Genomic DNA, 24,366 nt, shown 5'->3' on the forward strand with positions numbered 1-24,366 from the left:
CCCCTAACTGACATTTTTGACACTTTTGGGGGGACCAGTGACATTGCTACAGTAATCAGTGCTAAAAATATGCACTGTTACTGTAAAAATTACACTGGCAGGGAAGGGGTTAACAGTATGGGTGATCAAGGGGTTAAATGTGAGCCTAGGGGAGTGATTCTAACTGTGTGGGGGGGGGGCGGCGTGGCTTGTGACATCATCACAGAGACATGTAATCCTATATAGCAGGATCACATGACATCTGTGATCACTTCAGGGAGAAGTACGGACGGCTGTGTTTACATCAGCCATCCGTCCTCTGTCAACGGCGGGAGATTGCGAGTGGCCGGTGGCCATCGGAGCCGCCTGTCACACGCACTAGCTTCCCCGCTGACGAGCGGGGGCGGGAGCGCGCCTCCGGCAGCGCGCGATCGCCCCCTAGCTCCTCCCAGGCGAGCGCCGTACATGTACGGGACTTTGCCTGGGAGCGCCAGACTGCCGCCGTACATCTGCGGCGTGCGGTCGGCAAGTGGTTAAAACCTAATAAAAAGAGTTTATTAAAAAACTAAAAAATACAAGTTTAGGATAACCTGAGAATCTAGTTAGTAAAAGCTAAATGTGACATTCTTAAGCTTCATTTTGACATTATTGCTTTATAATAAAAATCATATAAACAAATCCAAAATGTTCCTTCACATAAGAAATTATAATTTTTTTTTTTTTATCCAACAAATCACACATTAAAAGCACAAGTACAGTTGTATATATAACAGAAATGACATCCATGATTTATTGAAGTAAATGATTTTTTTATTTTTAGTGAATAATACCAGTGGGTTCTGAAAAAAATTAAATAAAACAAAAAAGCTGTTATTGCAGCCAAAGTTATGAAGCAAGTTCTGACACTGACAGAGATACAAATTCCTTAATATCCTTAAATTTGTCACTTGATAAATTGAGTAGCAAATGTTTGTGTCCGGATGCAAAAGGCTTGATGTCCATAGTAACAGTTATCGTTTTCCCAGGTTCCAACGTACCAAAACTGTAAGAATAAACAGATAATATGATTAAGCAGTCGTGTTCTGAAAATATCTCATAACAGGTTGTGCTATGGCCTTTCTATGAACATTCTCATTATTATATTGGGTGGCATGACGAATGTTGTTAGATTTTACTTCAAAAATTGTTTGGAGTACATTTTGGAGTAAAAGGACTTTCCTGAACGAAAACCACATTCACTATTGGAAATTTGTTCATGCAAGAAAAAAAATAATTCTGTCCTGCCTTTTCAAATTTTCTCTTCACTTCAAAAGCAAACATCCTTTGGACCCCACTAACGATTATTTTCAAACAAAATTCCACTAGTGTATCACCAGCCTTTAATAATTGGTAAAGGAGTTGTAAAGGCAGAAGGTTTTTTTTATCCTAATGCATTCTTTGCATTAAGATTAAAAGCCTTCTGTGTGCAGCAGCCCCCCTCATACTTACCTGAGCTCCATCTTTGTCCAACAATGTCCATAAGTCCCTCTGCTGTCCAGATTGGCTGAGACACAGCAGCGGTGCCATTGGCTCCCACAGCTGTCAATCAAAGTCAGTTAGCCAATCAGGAGGGAGAGGGATGTGGCCGAATGGCAGCTCCTTGTCTGAATGAACACACAGAGATGCAGCTTGGCTCAGGTGCCCCCATAGCAAGCTGCTTGCTGTCGGAGCACTCGTCAGAAGGGTGGGGCTAGGAGCAGCGAAGAGAGACCCGAGAAGAGGAGGATCCAGCCTGCCCTGTGCAAATCCAATGCACAGAGCAGGTAAGTATAACATGTTTGTTATTTAAAAAAAGAGATTTACAACCACTTTATGTCTCGTGTTTTTTTTTTTTTGGTTAAAAACAGGGCTTTTTTCCTCAGAAAATATGTACAGAAACTCAACCACAACCCCCAACAGTGTGCAGAGTTCGGGGGTGTACTATGCACATAGTGCAGAGTTCAGGGGTGTGCTACGCACATAGTGCAGAGTTCAGGGGTGTGCTACACACATAGTGCAGAGTTTAGGGGTGTGCTACACACATAGTGCAGAGTTTAGGGGTGTGCTACGCACATAGTGCAGAGTTTAGGGGTGTGCTACGCACATAGTGCAGAGTTTAAAGGTGTGCTACGCACAAAGTGCAGAGTTCAGGGTTGCTCTATGCACATAGTGCAGAGTTCAGGGGTGCGCTACGCACATAGTGCAGAGTTCAGGGGTGCGCTACGCACATAGTGCCGAGTTCAGGGGTGCGCTACGCACATAGTGCGGAGTTCAGGGGTGCGCTACGCACATAGTGCAGAGTTCAGGGGTGCGCTACGCACATAGTGCAGAGTTCAGGGGTGCGCTACCCACATAGTGCAGAGTTCAGGGGTGCGCTACGCACATAGTGCAGAGTTCAGGGGTGCTCTACGCACATAGTGCAGAGTTCAGGGTTGCTCTACGCACATACTGCAGAGTTCAGGGTTGTGCTACACACATAGTGCAGAGTTCAGGGTTGCTCTACGCACATAGTGCAGGGTTCAGGGGTGCGCTACACACATAATGCAGAGTTCAGGGGTGCGCTACACACAATGCAGTTCAGACTTCTTACCTGCATGCTTACCTCTGTATCTCCATCCATATCTGCCTTTCATGCCTCTTCAACTCTGACCTCTGCAAGCAACCTCTCCCCACCACTGCCTCCATCTTCTCCTCACCTCCTTAAAAGCTCCACCATCTTCCACATGTCTTACTTTTGTTTCTGTATTCAGCCGAAGCACCCAGTTGGCTCTAATACCTCCCCACCCACTGTAGTTGGCTCCGCCTTTCTCACTTGTGAGATTATCCAGTGGGGTGTCAGCATCTGTACTGCACCCCTGGTACCTGCATCTTCCTTGCAACCAATTTCCAGCTGAAAAAAGCCCTGGTTAAAAATAACAAACATGTTATACTTACCTGCAAAAGGTTGTAAGTATACCCGCGCTATGGTTGTACGTTACAAATCCCTATTAAACATGTAATTACGTGAAACAAGATATAAAAAAATCTAAATAAAAGTGTTTGGAGCTGCTGCTATAGTGAACGGGGAAATAACCTCATAAACTAACAGCAAAAATTGAAATTTAAACTTAGCGCTGCTTCCTCATATAAGTCACATATATTAAATCATATAAAGTGCCAGTGCATCAAATATAGTCCATCAGTGCAAGCGTTGATGAATACTTCTAGTGAAATCCAAGGTGCCGCCCCGTCTCCTGAAATCCACACTCACCAACAGTATGAGTCAAACAGGCAGGGAATATGTCCTTAGGCAAAGTATGTAGATACAGTATTTCACATAAGTGAGTCCATATTTTATTATATCTTTTCATGTAACAACACTGAAGAAATTACACTTTGCTACAATGTAATATAGTGAGTGTACAGCTTGTATAACAGTGTAAATTTGCTGTCCCCTCAACATAACTCAACACACACCCATTAATGTCTAAACTACTGGCAACAAAAGTGAGTACACCCCTAAATGGAAATGTCAAAATTGGGCCCAAAATGTCAATATTTTATGTAGCCACCATTATTTTCCAGCACTGCCTTAACCCTCTTGGGCATGGAGTTCACCAGAGCGTCACAGGTTGCCACTGGAGTCCTCTTCCACTACTCCATGATGACATCACGGAGCTGGTGGATGTTAGAGACCTTGCGCTCCTCCACCTTCCATTTGAGGATGCCCCACAGATGCTCAATAGGGTTTAGGTCTGGAGACATGCTTGGCCAGTCCATCACCTTTACCCTCAGCTGCTTTAGCAAGACAGTGATCATCTTGGAGGTGTTTGGGGTTGTTATCATGTTGGAATACTGCCCTGCTGCACAGTCTCCAAAGAGAGGGTATCATGCTCTTCTTCAGTATGTCACAGTATATGTTGGCATTCATGGTTCCCTCAATAAACTGTACATCCCCAGTGCCGGACCATGACACTCCCACAAACATGCTTGACTGTAGGCAAGACACACTTGTCTTTGTACTCCTCACCTGGTTGCTGCCACACACGCTTGACATCATCTGAACCAAATAAGTTTATCTTGGTCTCATCAGACCACAGGACATGGTTCCAGTAATCCATGTCCTTAGTCTGCTTGTCTTCAGCAAACTGTTTGTGGGCTTTCTTGTGCATCATCCTTAGAAGAGGCTTCCTTCTGGGATGAGAGCCATGCAGACCAATTTGATGCAGTGTGCGGCGTATGGTCTGAGCACTGACAGGCTGGCTCCCCCACCCCTTCAACCTCTGCAGCAATGCTGGCAGCACTCGTATGTCTTTCTCCCAAAGACAACCTCTGGATATGATTCTGAGCGTGTGCACTCAACTTTTTTGGTCGACCATGGCGAGGCCTGTTCTGAGTGGAACCTGTCCTGTTAAACCGCTGTATGGCCTTGGCCACCGTGCTGCAGCTCAGTTTCAGGCAGGGTCTTGGCAATCTTCTTATAGCCTAGACCATGTTTATGTGGAGCAACAATTCTTTTTTTTAAGATCCTCAGGGAGTTCTTTGCCATGAGGTGCCATGTTAAACCTCCAGTGACCAGTATAAGAGAGTGAGAGCGATAACACCAAATTTAGCACACCTGCTCCCCATTCACACCTGAGACCTTGTAACACTAACGAGTCACAAGACACCGGGGAGGGAAAATTACTAATTGGGCCGAATTTGGACATGTTCACTTAGGGGTGTTCTCACTTTTGTTGCCAGCGGTTTAGACATTAATGGCTGTGTGTTGAGTTATTTTGAGGGGACAGCAAATTTACACTGTTATACAAGCTGTACACTCACTTCTTTACATTGTAGCAAAGTGTCATTTCTTCAGTGTTGTCACATGAAAAGATAAAATAAAATATTTTTAAATTTAAATGTGGAGGGGTGTACTCACTTTTGTGAGATACTGTATGACTCCTTTCCTCTCCTTCAATTGAAGGGTTCTCAGCAAGGTTGAAGTATAAAATCTATGAATGACAAAAAAAACGACCCCCCCAAAAAAAAAAGTTTTCTTAATTAGATTGAACATGACCATAAGGGTCCGCTCAAAGGACTAAAGTTTATGGTTTATTGTGTCCTTGAACACATTTTTGCCATCTTCTCGCATCCGGTCCAGTTCAATTAAGAATACTTTTTTTTGGGGGGTTGTCTTTTTGTCATTCATAGATTTTATACTACAACCTTGCTGAGAGCCCTTCAATCAAAGGAGAGGAAAGGAGCCATTTCTATATACTTTGCCTATTCCAAGCATTCTATGATGTGATCTATACAGGTAGCAAAAAGCAGAAATCAATCACACATCATTGGAGCACTATGCAATCAAGTGAAATTAATTATTGATACGTGCTACGTATGTAACGAAAACCACAGAAAACCATTGGTTCCATTTGTTTATGTATAGATATATAGCTTCTCCTAGCAATGTTGCTAGCAATTTTAGCAGTGTGAATCAGGGCGTAACTACAGGGGTTGCAAATGCAACGGGGCCCGATACTCCAGGGGGCCCATGCAGCTCTCCTGTACACCTGGATAGGAGGGGCGGTGGGGGCAGCATGTAGAGAAATCACTGTCCTCCTCCTTTTTCTCCCTGTAGCTGCAGGAGGAAAATGGAGGAGATTGGTTCATCTGCATGCTGCCCCCGTCACTCCTCCTATCCAGTTCACTTGTGTTCTGCTGTCTCTGGGCCCCTGTGTGCTCCCCTGGTTCCCCCCCCCCCACTGTGCTCCCTTCCCTCTCCTCCCGGCTGCTGCAGGGGAGAACCAGGAAGGGATCGGTTAATATGTAATTTACCAGCTCCTTCCTTTTCTGAATGGACAGAGTCATAGTCAGTGACATTGTAAAAAAATTAAATAAAATTATAAAAAAATAATACAATTAAAATACCAAAATTTAAAAACGACTGACACCAGTGGGTGAACTTCAAGGATCGCAAAGGTCACACTTGCAACCAGGCCCTGGCATTCCACCACCATGGGGAGTCCCCAAGATGGCAGGAAGGGGGCCCACTGCAGAACCATAATAAAGGGCCCCGCAATGAGAATAAAGGGCCCCAGGATCAGTGGGAAGAGCCCCATGCTTGAAGGGAAGGGTCCCGGGGGCCCTTCATGGTTTCTTGCACCGGGGCCCTGATGGTTCTAGTTACGCCTCTGTGAATGATTACCAAAAAAACAAAACAAAAAAAACAAAACATTTTTTATCTGCTATATAGTACTCACCTCTTCTTTACTTCATGTTCTATTAAACCACTACCCTCTGCTGTGAGCACACAATCATTTACTGGGAGACGTAGAGGATTCGTAAATTTAACTTCAATAGGTGTTGATTTTCCCACCTTGACTGGTCCATTAGCCTGGCAGATGAAAGGACAAAAGTTACAATAGTACAGATGAAAATATTTACTAAATACAACAAATGCTAAAGAAAAAAAAAACAACCTGGGGCCATCATAAAATTAAGAATGCAGAGATGAAGGGATCAATAGACCAAACACTAAAATGCTAATTTGGCCAGATAAAGCTGTGCTAACTTCAATCTATTTTCTTAACAATTTTCCTGCACAATGGAGACAAAAAATGATTTTGGTTTTCTGTAAAAGCTCAGGAGCCCCCGGGGACGCGCAGAGCGGCGCTCGGTGATGCGAGGTGTCAGCCTGACTGACTGACGTAGGCTCTTTACCATGTGACCAGCCGTGTCCAATCACGGCTGGTCACATATTAAACAGGAAGAGCCGTTGATCGGCTTTCCTTAGTTCGTGCCTGACAGGCACGAGTAAAGTAGCGCCGTTCGGCGGCTCCCCTGACAGGGGGGGGGGGGGTCGGCACTGGCAATCAGATCATTGATTACCAGTTCAGACCCTCGGGGGGGGGGGGGTGCCACTAGAACCACCAGGGATGCCCACCAATGACCCCAGGGATACCCACCATGACCCCAGGGATGCCCACTATGGCCACCAGGGATGGCAATCCGGGCTCAGGGAGCCCCCCATTGCCCTCCCCATCAGTGCTGCCCGCAAGTGCCATCCCTATCAGTGCTGCCCACCAGTGCCCATCATCCCTATCTATCAGTGTCACCCACCAGTGCCCATTATTGCCCACCAGTGCCGCCTATCAGTGCCCATTAGTGCCCATCAGTGCCGCCCGTCAGTGCCGATAAGTGCCGCCTATCAGTGCCCATTAGTGCCACCTATCAGTGCCCATCAGTGCCGCCTATCAGTGCCCAGCAGTGCTGCCTATCAGTGCCCACCAATGCTGCATATCAGTGCCTATTAGTGCTGCCTAACAGTGCTGCCTATCAGTGCCACCCCATCAGTGCCACCCCATCAGTGCATCCTCATCAGTGCCTCCTCATCAGTGCAGTCTCATCAGTGCTCATCAGTGCAGGAAAAAACTTATTTATTTACAAAAATGTATAACATAAACAAAAAAAACTTCTTTTTTTTTTTTTCAAACTTTTCGGTCTTTTTTTATTTGTTTAGCAAAAAGGAAAAAACCCAGAGGTGATGAAATACCACCAAAAGAAAGCTCTATTTGTAGGGGGAAAATGACATAAATTTGGTGTAGGTACAGTGTTGCATGACTGCGCAATTGTCATTCAAAATGCAACAGCGCTAAAAGGGGAAAATTGGCCTGGGCAGGAAGGGGGTGAAAGTGCCCGGTATTGAAGTGGTTAAAGAAGAATTTCAGGTATGGATATTTTTACCATATTACTGTAGCACTGCCCCCTAGAGGACTGATGAGAATTATACTTTCTGGATTCCCCTGGGTTACCCGTAGCAACTGGTAGCAGACAAACAGCATTGAAAGTCCTTGGCTCGGTCAACAATCAATCCAGGGGATGTTGGTTTTTGTGTTTTCTATTGAGAACTGGGATGGGAGAAGGGATGAGTGGGATACTCCAACTATGAACTATGCACAATCTTGAGGACAACTAGCTGTAGTGTGCGGCAAGAACGCTGCTTCACCTTGCCACTGAAGTGAAGATAATGTAGAAAGTTCCTGTTTAGATCATTCTCTTCAGGGTTCTAACTTGGCACCCTCTTTCCTTTCACTGCCTGTGTGTGCTGACACCCGTCCATTGACTCTATCCACTGGAGTGGTCCCCTTCCTGGGCAGACCCCTGGCAAGCTTCCCGTTACTCACAGACACTGTTTTTCCCAAGGTTGCTCTGCCTACACCTCCACCAGTCAGCTTTCCTGGACTTCAGGATTCAGCACCACACTCCTGGTCCACAAGGTCGACCGCCTGTGACCACCATCCTCATCAAACAGGAGGAGAGACAGCCGCCACCCTCCTCCTGGGACCTGGCTTCCCACCCAAAGACCCCCTGCCACATGTGCCCCCGACTTTTATAACATATCCCAGGATGAACCACTGTCTGTACCAACCCACTGGGACAGTTACAAAGCCTGTGTGTCATTGGCTGGGTTTCCTCCACTGTCCAAAAAGCTCCCCTATTGGACACTCCCTCAGACCAGATGAATCACACATGGACACATGCAACAGGCCAGACTAGAAATCCTGCTTCCACCTATCTAGGAGGGTGCTACATCACATTGGTCCAGCTTGGACCAGTGTAACTATGCATGTACCATACCTGTAGCATCCCTCTAGAAACTGAAAATCACTGGTAAGTAGACACCACTACAACAGTAATCTCCACTTGCTTCTGAATCCTGTGCTTTGAATTTTCTCAATAAGGTGGATAAGGTGGAGAGACAGGATGGTGATATCATGTTCTCCATCTTGTTTAATCAAAGAACACTTTACGTTCATTGGGAGAATAAACACACATACTATAGTTAGGAAAGGTGGGCCTGGGATACAACTTAATAAAAAGAATAAACGGCTTGTTTTTTGATACAAAACTTCTAAAAATAAGACTGATACAGAAGTTTAAGACATGATTGCAAGTTACTTAGTGTGAAAAGGAAAGTCACCTGAACTATGAGATTTGGTTTCTTCAATGTATTAGTACCTTCCACCATTAGATCACCCCAGCCTTCGACTTGACAAACTGCCGTCACATGGATCATAGCATCTGTTGTCAAGACTTTTCCATATTCAGAGTATTTCACATGAATTGGAATCTCTTTCACTTAAAAAAAATAGAAATTAACAGAAGATTGGTTCCTTTACTGATGACAGGTACTCACTTATAAAACCTAATAACCTGATGCTAAAAAATATTCTAGTACCAGCTGCTATAGCTATTTATGCAGTAGAAGATACTCATTCCTGATTGCGTTCTAAGCTCGCCAAATATTCTACAATTTGCTTATACAATTGTAAAAAACCCTTAGCGCAACCAGAGACTGGCTGGATCTAATTTCCCAAAGGTCTTTTAGGAGAAAGTTCCATGAGTATCTGTTCACTTTGAAAATGCTGCAGCTCTTCTTTTGAGGGTATTGGATTTCTCTCAATATGGGGCGTGCCAGTAGCAGTCACCGCTTGTTCCATGGAACCACTGACAGGGGCCCCCCTTTATCTCCAGCGGGACACCCAGATAGCTTCAACAACCGACAACACCGACTCTCTTCCTGGCTCCCATTGGACCCCCACCAGAATTGGACCAGCCAACTGGGTTACACGATGTGCCTGTGTAACCCCCTCCTATGTTGTGAGTGCAATCTTTTTACTTGTTTTTTTTATATCCTCAATAAATAGATGCACTTAGATGGCTGCACCTTCTTATTAATAGTTATTCTAATTTGCTTATACAACCTTCTTTAGCTTCATCAACAACTTTAACAGGATAACATTTGAATGGCCTGTGCAGAGATGTGTCTTCACTGCTTAAATCTACAAATTACCAGTAATTTATAATTAAAATGAATCTATTTTGTCTTGTATGCAATATAGAAGTTTGGCAGGGATGCCAAGTAAATCTGGGTCCTCAGATGTGGTCAAATTTCTTAGAGTCATCTGCATCACAACTTGGTCAGGAAGCTGGATCTTCAGATGTGTGTCTTCGTCTTTCTTACCCCATTACGTTTGTCTTGTCCATGTTTTTGTTCATATCATCATCATTTGATAGTCTTCTTTAAATAGTCTCTTTATACACACAAGGGCTTTTCTAGGGCCTTTTGCCAATATAAGAAAACTGGTGCAAAAAGCAGTCAAGTTTTCAATAGCAATTAACATGGTTTCCATGTTAAACTTAAAGCGGAAATCCTACCATAAGCTAGAAATAAAAGCCCTTTAAAAATAACATAAAAGTTTTGATTCATTGCAGATCTCCCTTGCATTATTTATTTTACCCCACGTGATGTCCTCCAGACAGATAGCATCATTCAATCCACTAACGTTGAGTCCAAACCATCATGGGCCCACTCTAAGCTTGTTACTCACAGTGAAGCTGAAGCAGCACAGTAAAAAGCTTATCTGTCTGTCACTCTACCCTTATCAGCGTGTTCATAGTCAACACATGAACTTTTTCCGGTGTTGCAGTTCATATGCTTCTTAGCATTTTTCCTTTTTTCCTTCTGCCTGTTGGTCAATTAACCCAATAGTGAAGGCCCTTTGCTTTTTAGCATTTGGAGAAAAGGCGGAGGTATATACTGCGGTAACCTGGAGTTTGGAAAAAAAGTTTTAGTAAGAATAGTTAAGTCTTAAAATCAATTTTATTTTGTGAACATAACCAATGCCGTAGATGCCTGCTCCAAGGCCCTGTTGGAAAACGATCAACTTAGATTTCAGACATGAACCGTTGAAAATTCATGTTGCTATTGGGTTCATTCTTCTGGTTTAATAGGTTGACATATTGGGGCAAGTGGAAATAAGTCGTAATCTGGTAGCTAAATAAACACTAATTAAAAGTGAGGTTGATTTACTAAAAGCAAATAGACTGTTCACTTTCTAAGGGAACTTTCCCCAGAGCTTAGTAATCGAGGTAAAGCTCTGCCAACTTCCATTCTCCAATCATGTGTAAGCATAATGCTGTTGTTTTTAATTTTCCTTACATGTGATTGGGTGTTTTTTGCAAAACTTGCAATGTGCAAATTCCCTTTCAAAGTAAACAACCTGTTTGCCTTTAGTAAATCAACCCCATTATGTCAACACATTTGGGTTGATTTAATGAAGGAGTAGAGTAAGTAGGTTGTGTTCACTTTAATACCCAACTATGCGCAATGCAAATGTACTATTTGTTTTCTTCATGCCATGACTGGGTATTTGAATCGAACACGCATTTTCTGGACTAACTGAACTTTCTACTCTTTTGTAATTAAATACTATAATGAAAAGGCTTTAAGGCAGTGGCTATGTAACAAACAGAAAAGTAATTTCTACTTACCCACTTACTAGGCTTTGTAAGCATATCAAATACAATTAAAATATTAAGGTTTATACAAAATAAAATGTTTTCAAAGCTCTTGTAGAATAAAGCTGTCCATTCGTGTGAAGAGTAAGCTGCTCAAGTTCTCTGCCTTTCAGGGCAGGTGGTCTATACACAAACAGTGACCATCCTTTTGCTAAGTTCTTAATGAGAGTTGTGAGCAGGTGTGGCCTGTAATGTTGTTCAAGGGACAAGATGTGGTCATATCTGACAAATAAATGTAATATCTAAGGGGTATCTGTCAGTGTCTATGTCAGGACCAGGGCTTGAATCTGGGACCGCCACTGTGTCTGGCAGTGACTCTGTTTGCTGAGCCACCTGGATTGCTGGACAGTTCCCTGGACAAATCCTTGAACGATCCTGCCATGAATCTTAATTGCCTTGAACCTTGAACCCTTTGCTCCTCCCATAAACTTCCTGATTTAAGCCATGTCTCTGCACTTCCTGGTTGCCAGAATATTGTGCCTTCCCAGCCAATATCTTGCGTGTCTCTCCTGCTGCCGTCCGTATCTTCACTACCATTCGTTATCGACATTTAGCTTGTTCCTCGACTTCGCTTCTGCTTAATCCCAACCTACAACTACTTGTTAACGACCTTGGCTATTCCTTGACTACATTTTTGGTTGATTTCTACCTGCTATATTTGCTATTGGACCCTGGCTTGCTCATCTCCTGGGACCTGAGGACCGTGACCTGGTGCTAACACGCAGCAAAATCCATCTCCACCATCAGAGCTCTGGTGAACACCGGTTAGTACTTCGATTCTGCACCTCAGGGGATCCTGCGTAATCTGCCTGGGTGAACTGCCTGTGTTCCTATCCTGAGAGTTCCTGTGTGAGCTTCCACTGCTATAGCTACTGGTCTTCGAGCCTGACCCCTGATCATGACAGTCTAATGTCTAAGGCACATTATTGGCAAAGAAGGTCTAAAACAAACCAATCTTTGCAGGTTAACTGAAAATACATAGGAACCATCATCACTAATGTAAAAGAAAGCCATGGTGCACAGGAAAGTATTATGTATAAACCTTAATTACATTATCTGACATCATTATAGCACAAATACTATAACAATTAAAATGCAGTTAAGACTTACCAAACTTTTTTTTCTTTTTAGTTGGAATGCAGGACAAGCAAGCAGGAAATCCCTGCCCCCCACCTATGGTAGGACAAGTACAAGATTAACTGGTGCCATTTAAAACCATTATTGCCCATTCTACCCTCAGCATGTCATTAAGCCACATTATGTAAACCCTAAGACCGACACAATTTTTTTTTTATTTAAACAAAATTGTTCTAGAAAAGTTTTGACTGTAATTATTTCCTTAAGCAGTTGCACAACAAGAGGACAATAGATGGTTTTATGCTAGGAACACACTGAAGAAAAGTCTGTACTGCATGTTAGACAAAGGAAGGGAAGGCACAAAATATGTTCTCATTCCTTTATACCCACAGGCAGCTTGAACAACCAGGAAATGGTAAATTGGGTTGGGATTTGAGCATGGGTATTTTGGATTGTATTAGTGCGGTTTCTGCAGGAAAAAGGGTGATTAAATGCAGGAGAGTAGTACGTGGTTGGTGATGGTGATCAGTTATTAGAAAATGGCTGTGGACTTACCAGATACAACATATTTGCTGTCACCTTTGGAACCTTGGCTCTGGAAGTTTTTGGCCTCCAAATATAGATATTTTACTATAAGGTTGCCTTCAAACTAACTCTCCCTTTAACCCCAACCCTAACATCAAAACTCTATTTATGTAAATCTAATGCCTTGTTTGCATACTCACCTCTCCTCCACTGGGATCCTCTGTACCCAAAAACCAACCCTTTCTGATTTAGCATCTCAATGCTGTAGTGTATTGTTTCACACCAGAGAATGGATCTTCATGTGGTAAATGTATATTTTCTCTTCATCTTTAGCTTTCATCAAGGTAAAAATGTTTCATAAAGCTACTGCATTGTGAAAAATGAGAAAAAAAAAACCTGTTGTAAAAGAAGCATAAGCCTTTCTAATCCAGCATCTGGTGACTTGGGTTTGACTCTCTTGTACAGTTAACCTGGCCAAAAAACCTTCAGCATCAAACATTTCTGGGTGTGTTTGATGCCTGCATCCCACACTGAACATTGTGGTTCCAACCTGCCAGCCACTATGCGACTAATGCCCCGTACACACGTGCAGATTGTCGGCCGTTAGTATGATGCTTCCGACAGCCGACAGCGCACTTTCGGCCGAACAGAATCTGTCGTGCAAGCATTAAAATTTTTGTATGCCGACACCAGAACGGCCGATTGTTCGCCAGTCAGTACAGAATTCGGCCGACAGACAACAGATTTGCAAGACTGGGCATGCTCAGAAAAGAAAAACGACAAGGAAAGTTAACCATCACATGACATCACTTCTGCAGTCGGCTGTTGTTGGCCGACAAAATTCGTGTGCAGTCTTTTGCACTTTTCAACCGACAGGACAGCCCTGGACAAAAGACGGCCGATCGTTCGGCCGACGATCGGTACGTGTGTACGGGGCTTAAGGCTTTGCAGGGACACACTTGGTGATCACCACCCATAACCACTGTATTACAACTAAGGATCCTCATTGGTTACCACCCACTGCATGTGGTACCACAAAATGTTAGAATTTCCACGAATAGCTGATTTTACGTCCCGCAGTGTGCTTATTCATGAACAGTTTTCTTCTGCATTTCTGTTGTTCAATAAATGAGCAAAGTTTAGCTTGTTTACCCATATAACTTATAATCAGGCTTAATCCACTGAAGGTGAAGTGGGCAACGCAGGTCTTATATGACACGTGGTAATCCTCATTTAGTTACTCACATGTAATGCTCTCTGAAGACACCAGCTGGGATAGATATATTTCTTGTGCAGCCTGTTCTAGAGCACAGGGGCTCCAAAAAAGACAAGAGGGTTCATCAGTAGACAATAGAAGGAATCTCAGAAGGAAATATAAAGAGTCAGGTATGAATAGAGAGCTGGTATTGGGTCTCCTTTCTGCAGATTACCCAGACCACTCTTGGGGGTGATCACATTCTAGGTCTGCAGATCCTTCTGTGCTGGTGATACCACAGGACATAACATGGATAGCAGCAGTAAGCACATCGATAGGTGATGTGTGTAAGGATGAAACAGAGACAAGGAGCAGGGTGAGCCATTGCACCTTGGAAGTGTTTACAGGGCATCCTTGACCAACAACAAACATGCAAAGCTGGTAAAGACAAAGACTGGCAGCCATCACCCTGAAAAAGCCTCGGCAATAGTTTGGGTCAGTAACAATGATCACCAATGGTTTTCTGTGCACAAATGCCCTCTCTGGTCCACCAGTGAACACAAGCAAAACAATTTTCCAAGCTATGCATGGATTTCTAGTTTGAATTGATACTTAAATATATCAGCCTTAGGAACCCCGTCTGTCTCTTGGGGAGACTACTAAATCCAGTCCACTGTGGGGAGAACTATATAAATAATGTTTTGCTATCTCCAGAATATTGTTTGCACTGTAGAATAGAAGGCAGTTAGATGGGGTGAAAAATACAACAAATAATTGTCAATTATTGAGAATTATTTCCAGGAACTCTGGTTGATTTTGGAGGATCAATGAACACTACATGTCCACTAATGACGGTTTAGTAATAAAGTAAACACTGTTTTTACTCTGGTCATTAATGAAAACCACATATGTTTCCATGGACAAACCTCCAAACCTGAGATTGTTCCTGGCAAGCAAAGAAAACCAATTTAGAAGAGGAAAAGAAAGGGCACAAATCGAGGGTTTGGGGCAAATGTAAAGCCAACATTAAATGTTACTTTACATAAAATAAAAGGCAGCAATGGATCATGCAAAAAAAAAAATGCAGGTCAGGAATACATCATACATGAACACATATTCACAAATTTCTAAGAACATGAAAAACCTATATAATGTCACTGAGACCCTAAGAAATTCGTACGTATGTTAAAAATCCTATAAGGCCTGTGTTATAGACACCAGTGGAGCTCAATAAAACAGTGATGATGGTGGTGATGAAATGCAAAGTGAAGCAATTTACTTTTAACTAATCCAACTTAAAGGATAAGTGCACTTTTAAAATCCCTTCAGTTCATTAGCATTTCCAGACATATCAAGCAAATCTTAAAATGAAACTTTTAACAAACATGTTATACTTACCTATTCTGTGCAATAGTTTCCCACAGAGCAGCTCCTGGTCCCTTGATGGTGCCCCTCTTCTTCTCCTTTGGGCCCCACAAAAACTGCCTGCTATGCGGCAGATGTGTGGGCTCAATCCGGAGCCGATGTTCCGTGAAAAAGCCCTACCCATGAAAATTCCCTACCCTCGTCACTTTCGGTGCACCTACGTCATTGAACAGCTGAGCAGCTTAGCAGTGCGCATGCTCAGAGCTCCGGAGGGTAGGGAATTTTCACGGTAGTGTGTTGTAACATTACACCGCATCAGCTGTTGCTGCGGTTACATTAAAACATCTCGGCTGCAACATGAAATCATCTCCGCTCTTACTCCTGTCACTTCCCTGATCTCGGCTACTAAATGTAAAAGCGGCGGCGGGTCTATGAAAATATAAATCACGGAGCCGAGATCTCCGTGATTTATATTTTCATACACCCGCCGCTTTTACATTTAGTAGCCGAGATCAGGGAAGTCAGCTGATGCGGTGTAACGATACAACACACTACCGTGAAAATTCCCTACCCTCCGTAGCTTCGAGCATGTGCACTGGTAAGCTGCTCAGCTGTTCCATGACGTATCCGGAGTTGGGAGCATGTGCACTGGTAAGCTGCTCAGCTGTTCCATGACGTACAGTATGTGACAGGAAGTGACGAGGGTAGGGAATTTTCACGAGGTAGGGTTTTTTAACGTTACACCGGGCTGTGTGCGTTTATTGATTCACCACTCCCTCCTCACAGTGGGTCCTGCTGTTTATTCTATGATTGAGATAGGGCTCAGTTAAGTATTTTGGGGGGTGGTGCTAACCATGGAACTTTTTTTATCTTAATGGAGCGTATTAAGGTAAAAAATAATTCTTAAGCCTTTACAAACAGTTTAACTAAAGGCGTTTTTTTTTTTAAATTTGTATTGGAGTGGAGAGGGATTACAACATCAACACATTTTTATTGTGGTCTATAACCCCATTAGGGCAATTTACACTCTCTATTTGTCTTGTTTATCATTATCATTGCAAGTCAAAGTAAAGAAAAATCCCAAATTTTGGGTTGTCCCCAGAAAAATAATAGAGGGGAAATCTTGCAATTGGGGACACTAGTTCTGGTGACCTGGGGGTCCCCAAGAGATTCCCTTCATTTGCAGGGATTTCCTCTCACTTTCTGTTTTGGCTATGGAACAGGAAGTGAATGGAAATCTCCCCAATGGGACACACATGGCAAAAAAATATCTGACAGGGGTTGGGACCCTCCTCTACTATGCCACCAGCGGCGCATGCGCTCTGAAGGTCCGGCGTATCTTGCCGGACCTTCAGAGCTCCTTCCTGGAAAGTGAACTCCCATGCGCATGCACGGGAGTGACGCCATTGCGGCTCCAGCTACTCACAACGGCGGAACCGCCAAACCCGGAAGAGACGCCGAGAGAACATGTCCGCTCCCTCAGCAGTGTCTGGGCGACCGTGTGGGGGCTTCATTCTAAGGTAAGTTTTTCATAATGTGCTGGTTGCTTGAAATTCCCTGCAGTGAAGATTACCCCAGGATCCAGCACAACGTGGAATATTCCTAACTTCACGTAGATTAGTTCACTAAAGCTGTATGGTTAAAAATATTTTTTAGTTAAACTTTAGCGTTAAATGGGCCATTTTTATTTTATTTTTTTAAAGAATGCATTCTAGAAGTCTATTTTACATTCTCGAGTATATAGTCTTCTTGATATGTGGGCACAAGTACTTTCTTTAGATACTGCTCAGTGCTGCTGGATGCAGGTCCCTCAGTGCGGTTCCCCCTGATCTTCCTGTTTGCAGAGCAAGCACTGGGATAGTAGGCCTCGAAGAGACAGTGACAGAGACAGTGCTGGGGCTGGCAACTGTCCATCAATAAACTTGGAGTGGAAAGGAGGTAGGGTCTTGGCTTGCATTCAGCACATAATAAGTACATAGCTATAGTCCTGACCGGGAATTCGCATGCAAATCCTTGTGAGGGAAAAGAGCCACTCTAGAACCAGAAAGTGTGGTCAGTGATGTGTGGACAGTACTGAACTGGAGGAAAGGTATGGCTAAATGCAAGAAGAGGGGGCATAACAAGTAAGTCATTTAATCAGCAGGTCCCTTTAATATAACTTTAAATCACAGATCCTGTACCCTTTATTTTCGATGCAGAACATAAAGTAAACTAACAGCATGTGCTTGTAAGCTGCTAGAAACAGACTAAAACGTGACTTTAGTGTCTCTATTGTGATATCTTAGGATGCATTACTTCACAGTACAAGCAGCTAGAAATGTTAAAACTTTAATGCTCTTAGTCTGGGCACAAGTAAGCTTTAATAGGAAAACCAAAGAGCCAATAATGTACAGTAATCAGTAACTAGAGTAGTTATTAAAAGAGGATTACTGAGTAGTTGGTATTCTTTCCACTTATTTTGCACTTACTGTAATATAGCAGGGGCTTAAAGCTATATGCACATGGGCATTTGCAAGCAAAAATATGCATCTAGTAAAAAAAACAGAGTTTCCCACACCCAACTACAGATGGGGAGTACAGCCACCCATAGAAGTGAATGGCTGTCCTTCCCTGTACTCATGTAAACAGATGTTTGTGTACCAGCAAATGTGCCCTCAATCTATTTCCATAAATGCAGAATTGCTGCATTGAAACATTTGTGCACGCATGCTGAGGTAAATGGTGTTACACAGAACCATTGATGTATTCCCTTTTTGGCTCGCAGTGCACCCCAGCAGTGGCTCTCCCCTTGTGGGAAGATGCTATGTTTTTTAAGCAAGCCATATTTGATATCTGAAAACGTTAATGTGCATGAAGCCTATACTCCACTGGTGTCTAGTAGCATAGGCACTACCACCACCATTACCTTGAGTTATGCCCAACCACCAAAAACATAGAAGATCTCCAGTGCATTAACCGAAACTCAGTAGCACCAGGTTCTTATGGTCAGGCACCCTTGCCTTAGTAGCTTAATCACTAGCTTTCCAAAGAGACAAAGCAGAAATAGGTAATTTAATCATTCAATATTATTTCAAAGGGGGTACCTTCATTTGGATTAAGATGCACATTGACAGTTTGCTTGAGAATGGAGCGTCTCACTGCATTGGTGTACACAACAGCAGCCACAGATATGTTGGCAGTGACGTTTTTGATCGTAGGTTTCAAATTTGTTAGAGTGAGTATTGCGGTGATATCTTCCCCTACTTGGGGTGTTCCAGGAAAGGTTATTGCTCCAGAAACATCTTGTTCTCGAGCAGGGGCATCATCTGCAGATCCATCAGCTGAAAATGCCGTGAACCCAGAACTTACACCAACTATTTTCTGGGCTTTCCTGTAAATGTCTCTCTCTTTGGAAGCGCCTAAAAGGAGAACTCATTGTTAGTACAGAGTGTTGATATTATGCATCTCAGCATTGTCCACATTTTTGTATTTGAAACCCTTTCTGAAAGTAATCACTCAATGTTAGATATCGGCAGACACCTACTCTGACTAAAGCTATGTTCTTTCTTCAGCTGGTATATGTCTTTCTATGTCAATGTCTTTCAGTGTCTGTGAGCTTGTGGTCATCATTATCTATCATTCTGCATCTATTCAAGCTAAGCTCCCACCTTAAAGTTATTGTAAATGCATTTTTTTTACAATAACAAACAGATTTATAATTACCTGCTTTGTGCTCCTCCTCTTCTTCGTGTGCCACCAAAGGAAGCTGCTTCCTATTGTGGCATACCTGTGGGCTCAATCTCGAGCCACGCTGTCTGTGTCCATAGACTTAACCCTGCCCCCTGCTCCCTCGTCACAGGATTCAACTGACAGCAACAGGAGACAATGGCTTCTGATGCCTCAGCAAAGCCTGTGAGACCGGGAAGTTAGAGGAGAGCCACAGCACTAGATTGAGTAAAGGCTCAGGTAAGTATTGGTGGGGGGGGGGGGGGTGAGGGGGCATTACATTTACCTAAACATTTTTTACCCCAATGCAAGGAATGCATTAAGGTAAAAAAATGTTTTGGCTTTAGACCAACTTTAAGCTAGTCATACGCTGATCAAAATTTGGCTGGTTGAGCATGGACTGGCCGAATTCTGATTAATGTGTGGCTATCTCTGCTTGTCAGATGGTAATCACTTGATTGACTTGTGTTGAAGGGGTATGTTGGAAAATTTTATCAAGTGGTGGCTGTAGCCAATTGTGAGGTTTTCAGGAAGTTATGTTGTCATGATCAGGGGTTAGGCTCAGAGGCCAGTGACTATAGCAGTGGAAAGGCTCACAAAGAAACCAGCAGGATGACTACACAAGCAGATTCTCCACGCGGATGACGCTGACTCACCTAAGGCACAGGGTCTATGCACTAAGTGCAAACAAATGGCCACTGCCCCACCTATAACTGGAATGTGCAACAAGGAGCACATGGAAAGGCGACGCAGGTCAAACAAAACCAAAGAAAATTCCCAGCTCCACTTATTGACCAGCCTGCAACCCACCAAATTATCTTGTCTAATAGTATGCGTTAAAAACAAGGGGTTTCGTTTTCACATATTTGCAAATTTATGTGTAAACTGCAGAGCCACTTCACAGCACCCCAGTATTATCTGCAGTCCTAACTCTAAATTTTGAGAGCCTCCATAGTAGAAGCACATGCATTATAATGGATAGGCAGAGGGCAGGTAAGCCCGGAGGGAGTCCATCCCTCCTTAAAGGCACAGGGGTGCACTGGACACCCAGCACATAGCACTATGTCAGCAAAGGTGTCCAATGCGTCCCCTCACCAGTAAGTGACTCTGCAGCTTAGGCATGTATTTGCAAATGTGTGCAAACTAAGCCCCTGTTTTTAACACATACTGCTAGGCAGGATAATTTGGTTGGTTGCAGGCTGGTTGCTAAGTGTAGGTAAAAATTTTCTTTGGTTTTGTTTGACATGCGTCGCTCTTCCATGTGCCCCATGCTGCAAAGGCCGGTTATAGGTGGGGGCAGTGGCCATTGTTTGTACTGTTAGAATACTGGTGAGGAGACGCACTGGACACCTTTGCTGCCATTGTGCTATGGGCTGAGTATCCAGTGCACCCCTGTGTCTATTAGGGAGGTTCACCTGGGTTCCCCCCAGGTTCACCTGCCTTCTACCTATCTATTATAATGCATATGCTTCTACTATGGAGGCTCTCAAAATGTAGAGTTAGGACTGCAGATAATACTGGGATGGCTCTGCAGCTTACACGTGTATTTGCAAATGTGTGCAAACAAAACCCCTGTTTTTAACGCATACTGTTAGACAGGATACTTTGGTTAGTTGCATGCTGGTTGGTAAGTGGAGCTGGGAACTTTCTTTGGTTTTGTGTGCTAAGCCTTAAGTGGTCTTCACCAGAGCTGATGATGGTGGAGATGGGTTTCGTTGTGTGCTAGTGCCAGGTAGCATTCCTCAGGATCGCCCCATCATGAGGTGAGCAAGCTGGAATAAAGTAGCAGCTGATCAGATAGGGATCCAGCAGAAACATAGTCAGAAAACAAGCCAAAGGTCAGTAATAGGTAGTTGCGGGTTAAGATCAAGTGGAAGCGTAGCGTAGTTGAGGAACAAGCCAAAGGTCTGCAACAAATGGTTGCAGGTTGGGACCAAGCAGAAGCATAGTCGAGGAAGAAGCCAAAGGTCGATAATGAATGGTAATAAAGACACAGACAGTAGCAGGAGTGCAATGAGCAAGATATTAGCTGGAGAAGAGCACAATAATCTGGCAAAAAGGAAGTGCAAAGGGGAGACTTAAATAGGAAGTTCATGGGAGGAGCAAGAGGCTCAAGGTTCACTAAAAACAAGATAGAAAGTAAGTTTTCCAAAGGGCTGGGAGGGAGCTGTCCAGCATCACAGGTGGCTAAGCAAGAAGAGCTACAGCCATGCACAGCAGAGGTCTTAGTTTCAAATCCATGTCCTGACAAAAGTACAGCAGCCTGATGGGCCTACCCACCAGCCATAACCTGTCTGCTTTGCATAGAGAAACACAGAAACTCAATGATAATATCAGTGGGTCTAAAATTAGGTATGCAATGTGAACAGACATTTTTTATTTAACCATGTATTTAGCATGTTAATAAGGGCAGAAAGGAGAAACTAGGGGAGGCAAAATATAAACAGCTTAAAGCAGATCCCCAGGTTTACTGGCCATTTAGCTAGTTAGTTTGGGCCAAGCTGGCCCAATTGAATTAGTTCCTATACTAACAGATGTGCCAGCTGGGCATGATGTATAAATTGTATGTAGCCTCAGGGTACAGCACTGGGTTCAGGCAGTGGGATGGGAACTTTCCTTCAGACTCCCAGAACAAGATTGAATCAGGCTTATCACTGCTCAGCTATACATAGCCAGGTCTTTATTCTCTGAATATAAGGTTTCCTCTGATCAGTTTAGGTTGAGCTTGTGATGTCATCTGCCCACTTTTCTGCTGGCCCAATCAAATTAGTTCCTATACTAACAGATGCTCCAGCTGGGCATGCTGTATAAATTGTATGTAGCCTCAGCAACATATAGTATACAGCACTGGGTTCTGGCAGAGGGATGGGAACTTTACTTCACACTCCCAGAACAAGACTGATTCAGGCTCAGCTATACATAGCCAGCTTTGTATTCTCTGAGATTGTGATGTCACCTGCCCACTTTTCTGCCTTAGTCAATCAGGAAGAATTGTATTTATTCATAACATACAAAGCTGCCTATGAATGGCTGAGCAGCTTTTATCACAACTCTATTTTGTTCTATGTGTGGGATGAGAAGTTCAAGTCCCACAGCCGAAAAAACACAAGTGCTGTAGCTAAAGCCACATACAGTATGTACATAAGAAAAAAACTATACAGGTAAATAGCAGGCCTAATCAGAGATATATAGTAACTAAGTAGAACTACTTCACTACTGTACTTAAGTACCGAAGGGCGGTATCTGTACTTTCCTAGAGTAGAATCTTTTTCTCCTACTTCCACTTTTACTTCACTACATTTTTTCAATGATTTGAATACTTCTACTCCAATATTTTTTTTTTGTGCTGCATAGTTACTCGTTACAATTATAAAAATTACCACTGCCAGAACAGTAGATGGCAGGTTTCATGAAGCTCAAACCATGTGTATTATCAGCGCATACGAAAATAAATGCTACTGTATGTGTAAATAAAAGCTGCATTTGAAATAATAAAAAACAATATGATGTTCAAACTTTTGACTTTTTTCTTTAATAACTACATAACACAGTACTTGTACTTTTACTTTCAGTACTTGAGTAGCAATTTTTTTTTCAAAACTACTGGTACTTTTACTTTCAGTACTTGAGTAGCAAATTTTTTAAAAAAACTACTTGCAATACTTAAGTACAAAAAAATGTTGAATACTTTAGTACTTCTACTCAAGTCACTTTTTGATCGAGTACTTCCACTTCTACTCAAGTCACTGTTTGATTGAGCACTTGTACTTTTACTCAAGTATGGGTTTCGAGTACTTTATACAACACTGGGCCTAATTGTTGTTGAAATGAATGGTCTGATGAGAGGGCCTCTTTAGGAATACTTAACATTTATATAATGTATGCAGTCCTACACATTTATAAAACTGCTGATCTCTGTAGTAAATTCAAAAATTCCTACATTTTTTCAATATGTGATATTGCTGATATCATCAACTGTTTATAATATAGCAATCTTACCTTCTTGGTACTTGTACAAATGAGTGATATCCTCATAATTAGATGTACCCAGAGCTTTTGTGCAGATTAATATGCCAACCTCTGTTGTATCTGTCTTGTATTTTGACTTTGATCCATTCCTCTGTACAGTATAGTAGTTGACATCTGCATTTACCTCCGAAAATGCAAAAACAGTGTCAAAAGACTTATTCACATCTCCTTCTCTTATTGCAACTTGAGATGATGGACCTAGTTGGAAAATGCCTGTAAATATAATCATGAAGTCCATTAAAAGTGTTTTTTTATTTATTTATTTATTTTTTTGTCTTGGTTAGAGTTATTATTGTGCTGTCTGTTTTGCCACTGAGATTTTTCTCCATCATTTCTTTTTGTGGTTATAGGAACTGGAGCAAAATCTCAGCAATGGAGACACAAACAGCAATAAAATATATATATATTGTGACAGGAAGTCAGGTAAATCTGGGAATGTAGTCACTGAGAGGAGACACATTCCCACCTGCTTTGAAAAGTTCACTAATTATTATAGGGTGTCGGCTGCCAAAGGCAGCAGGAAGGTGTAAAGAAGTTGAAAGGCCTTCAGCTGTTCAGAATGAGGAAATTAAGGCCTCTATAATTTGTCCAAAGAAAGTCTATGCATTGCTGCATCCTGACGCCATGTGGGTAGAGGACAGTCCTGTGTGCCCCCTGAAAGCTGAGTGAGCATGGGGAAGACCTCCTGAAGCGGTGTGCGCTCAGGAGGGTAAAAACGAGTGAAGACGTCTCAAAGGTGAGAAGACGAAGTGTTTCTGTGTGAAAGAAAACAAAGGGACATGTTCAATGGACAATGTTTGTGCTGTGTGAAAAGCGAACAAATGGACATTTGAGTGTCTGCTGTAGGATCAGCAGTGTCGGCCCAACAGTAGGTTGGGAAGACTTCTTAGGCAGGTTCCAGCTGTGAGAAGGTAGCCGCCCACAGAGGCAAGGATTTATTTTGTTTTATTTTATTTTGATGTTTTGCTGCATACACTGGTTTGAAGAAATTGACCTAATAAACCAAACTATTGTTTTCAACCACTCCTCGGCTATCTCCCTGTGTGCCGACCCCCCCCCCCCCAAAGGGGTCACCCATACGCCTACCACCGAGCTAATCCCTTACAATATATTTTATATAAAGTGGATAAAACAATACTAATCACCGTTTC

At 42.9% G+C, this 24,366-nt stretch overlaps 1 protein-coding gene across 2 annotated transcripts in view; it reads right to left on the reverse strand.

The window, feature by feature from the left end:
* Window positions 1–812: 812 nt before the first annotated feature.
* The window catches only part of LOC309567151 (protein-glutamine gamma-glutamyltransferase E-like), an 85,011-nt gene continuing 61,457 nt past the window's right edge, over window positions 813–24,366 (reverse strand). Inside the window, exons 9-14 of one of the 2 annotated variants that reach the window (XM_082272497.1) lie at window positions 23,186–23,428; window positions 18,565–18,879; window positions 12,430–12,492; window positions 8,939–9,096; window positions 6,219–6,352; window positions 813–1,021 (exon numbers count right to left, since the gene is read on the reverse strand). In XM_082272497.1, coding sequence (XP_082128623.1) covers window positions 865–1,021; window positions 6,219–6,352; window positions 8,939–9,096; window positions 12,430–12,492; window positions 18,565–18,879; window positions 23,186–23,428 — 1,070 coding nt within the window. In that variant the 3' untranslated portion in view covers window positions 813–864. The remainder of the gene's footprint in view (window positions 1,022–6,218; window positions 6,353–8,938; window positions 9,097–12,429; window positions 12,493–18,564; window positions 18,880–23,185; window positions 23,429–24,366) is intronic. The other variant, XM_082272498.1, reaches the window with a different exon arrangement.

This window comes from Pelophylax lessonae (genome assembly GCF_965119305.1).
Source record: "Pelophylax lessonae genome assembly, chromosome: 11".
Classification (NCBI taxonomy): Eukaryota; Metazoa; Chordata; class Amphibia; order Anura; family Ranidae; genus Pelophylax; species Pelophylax lessonae.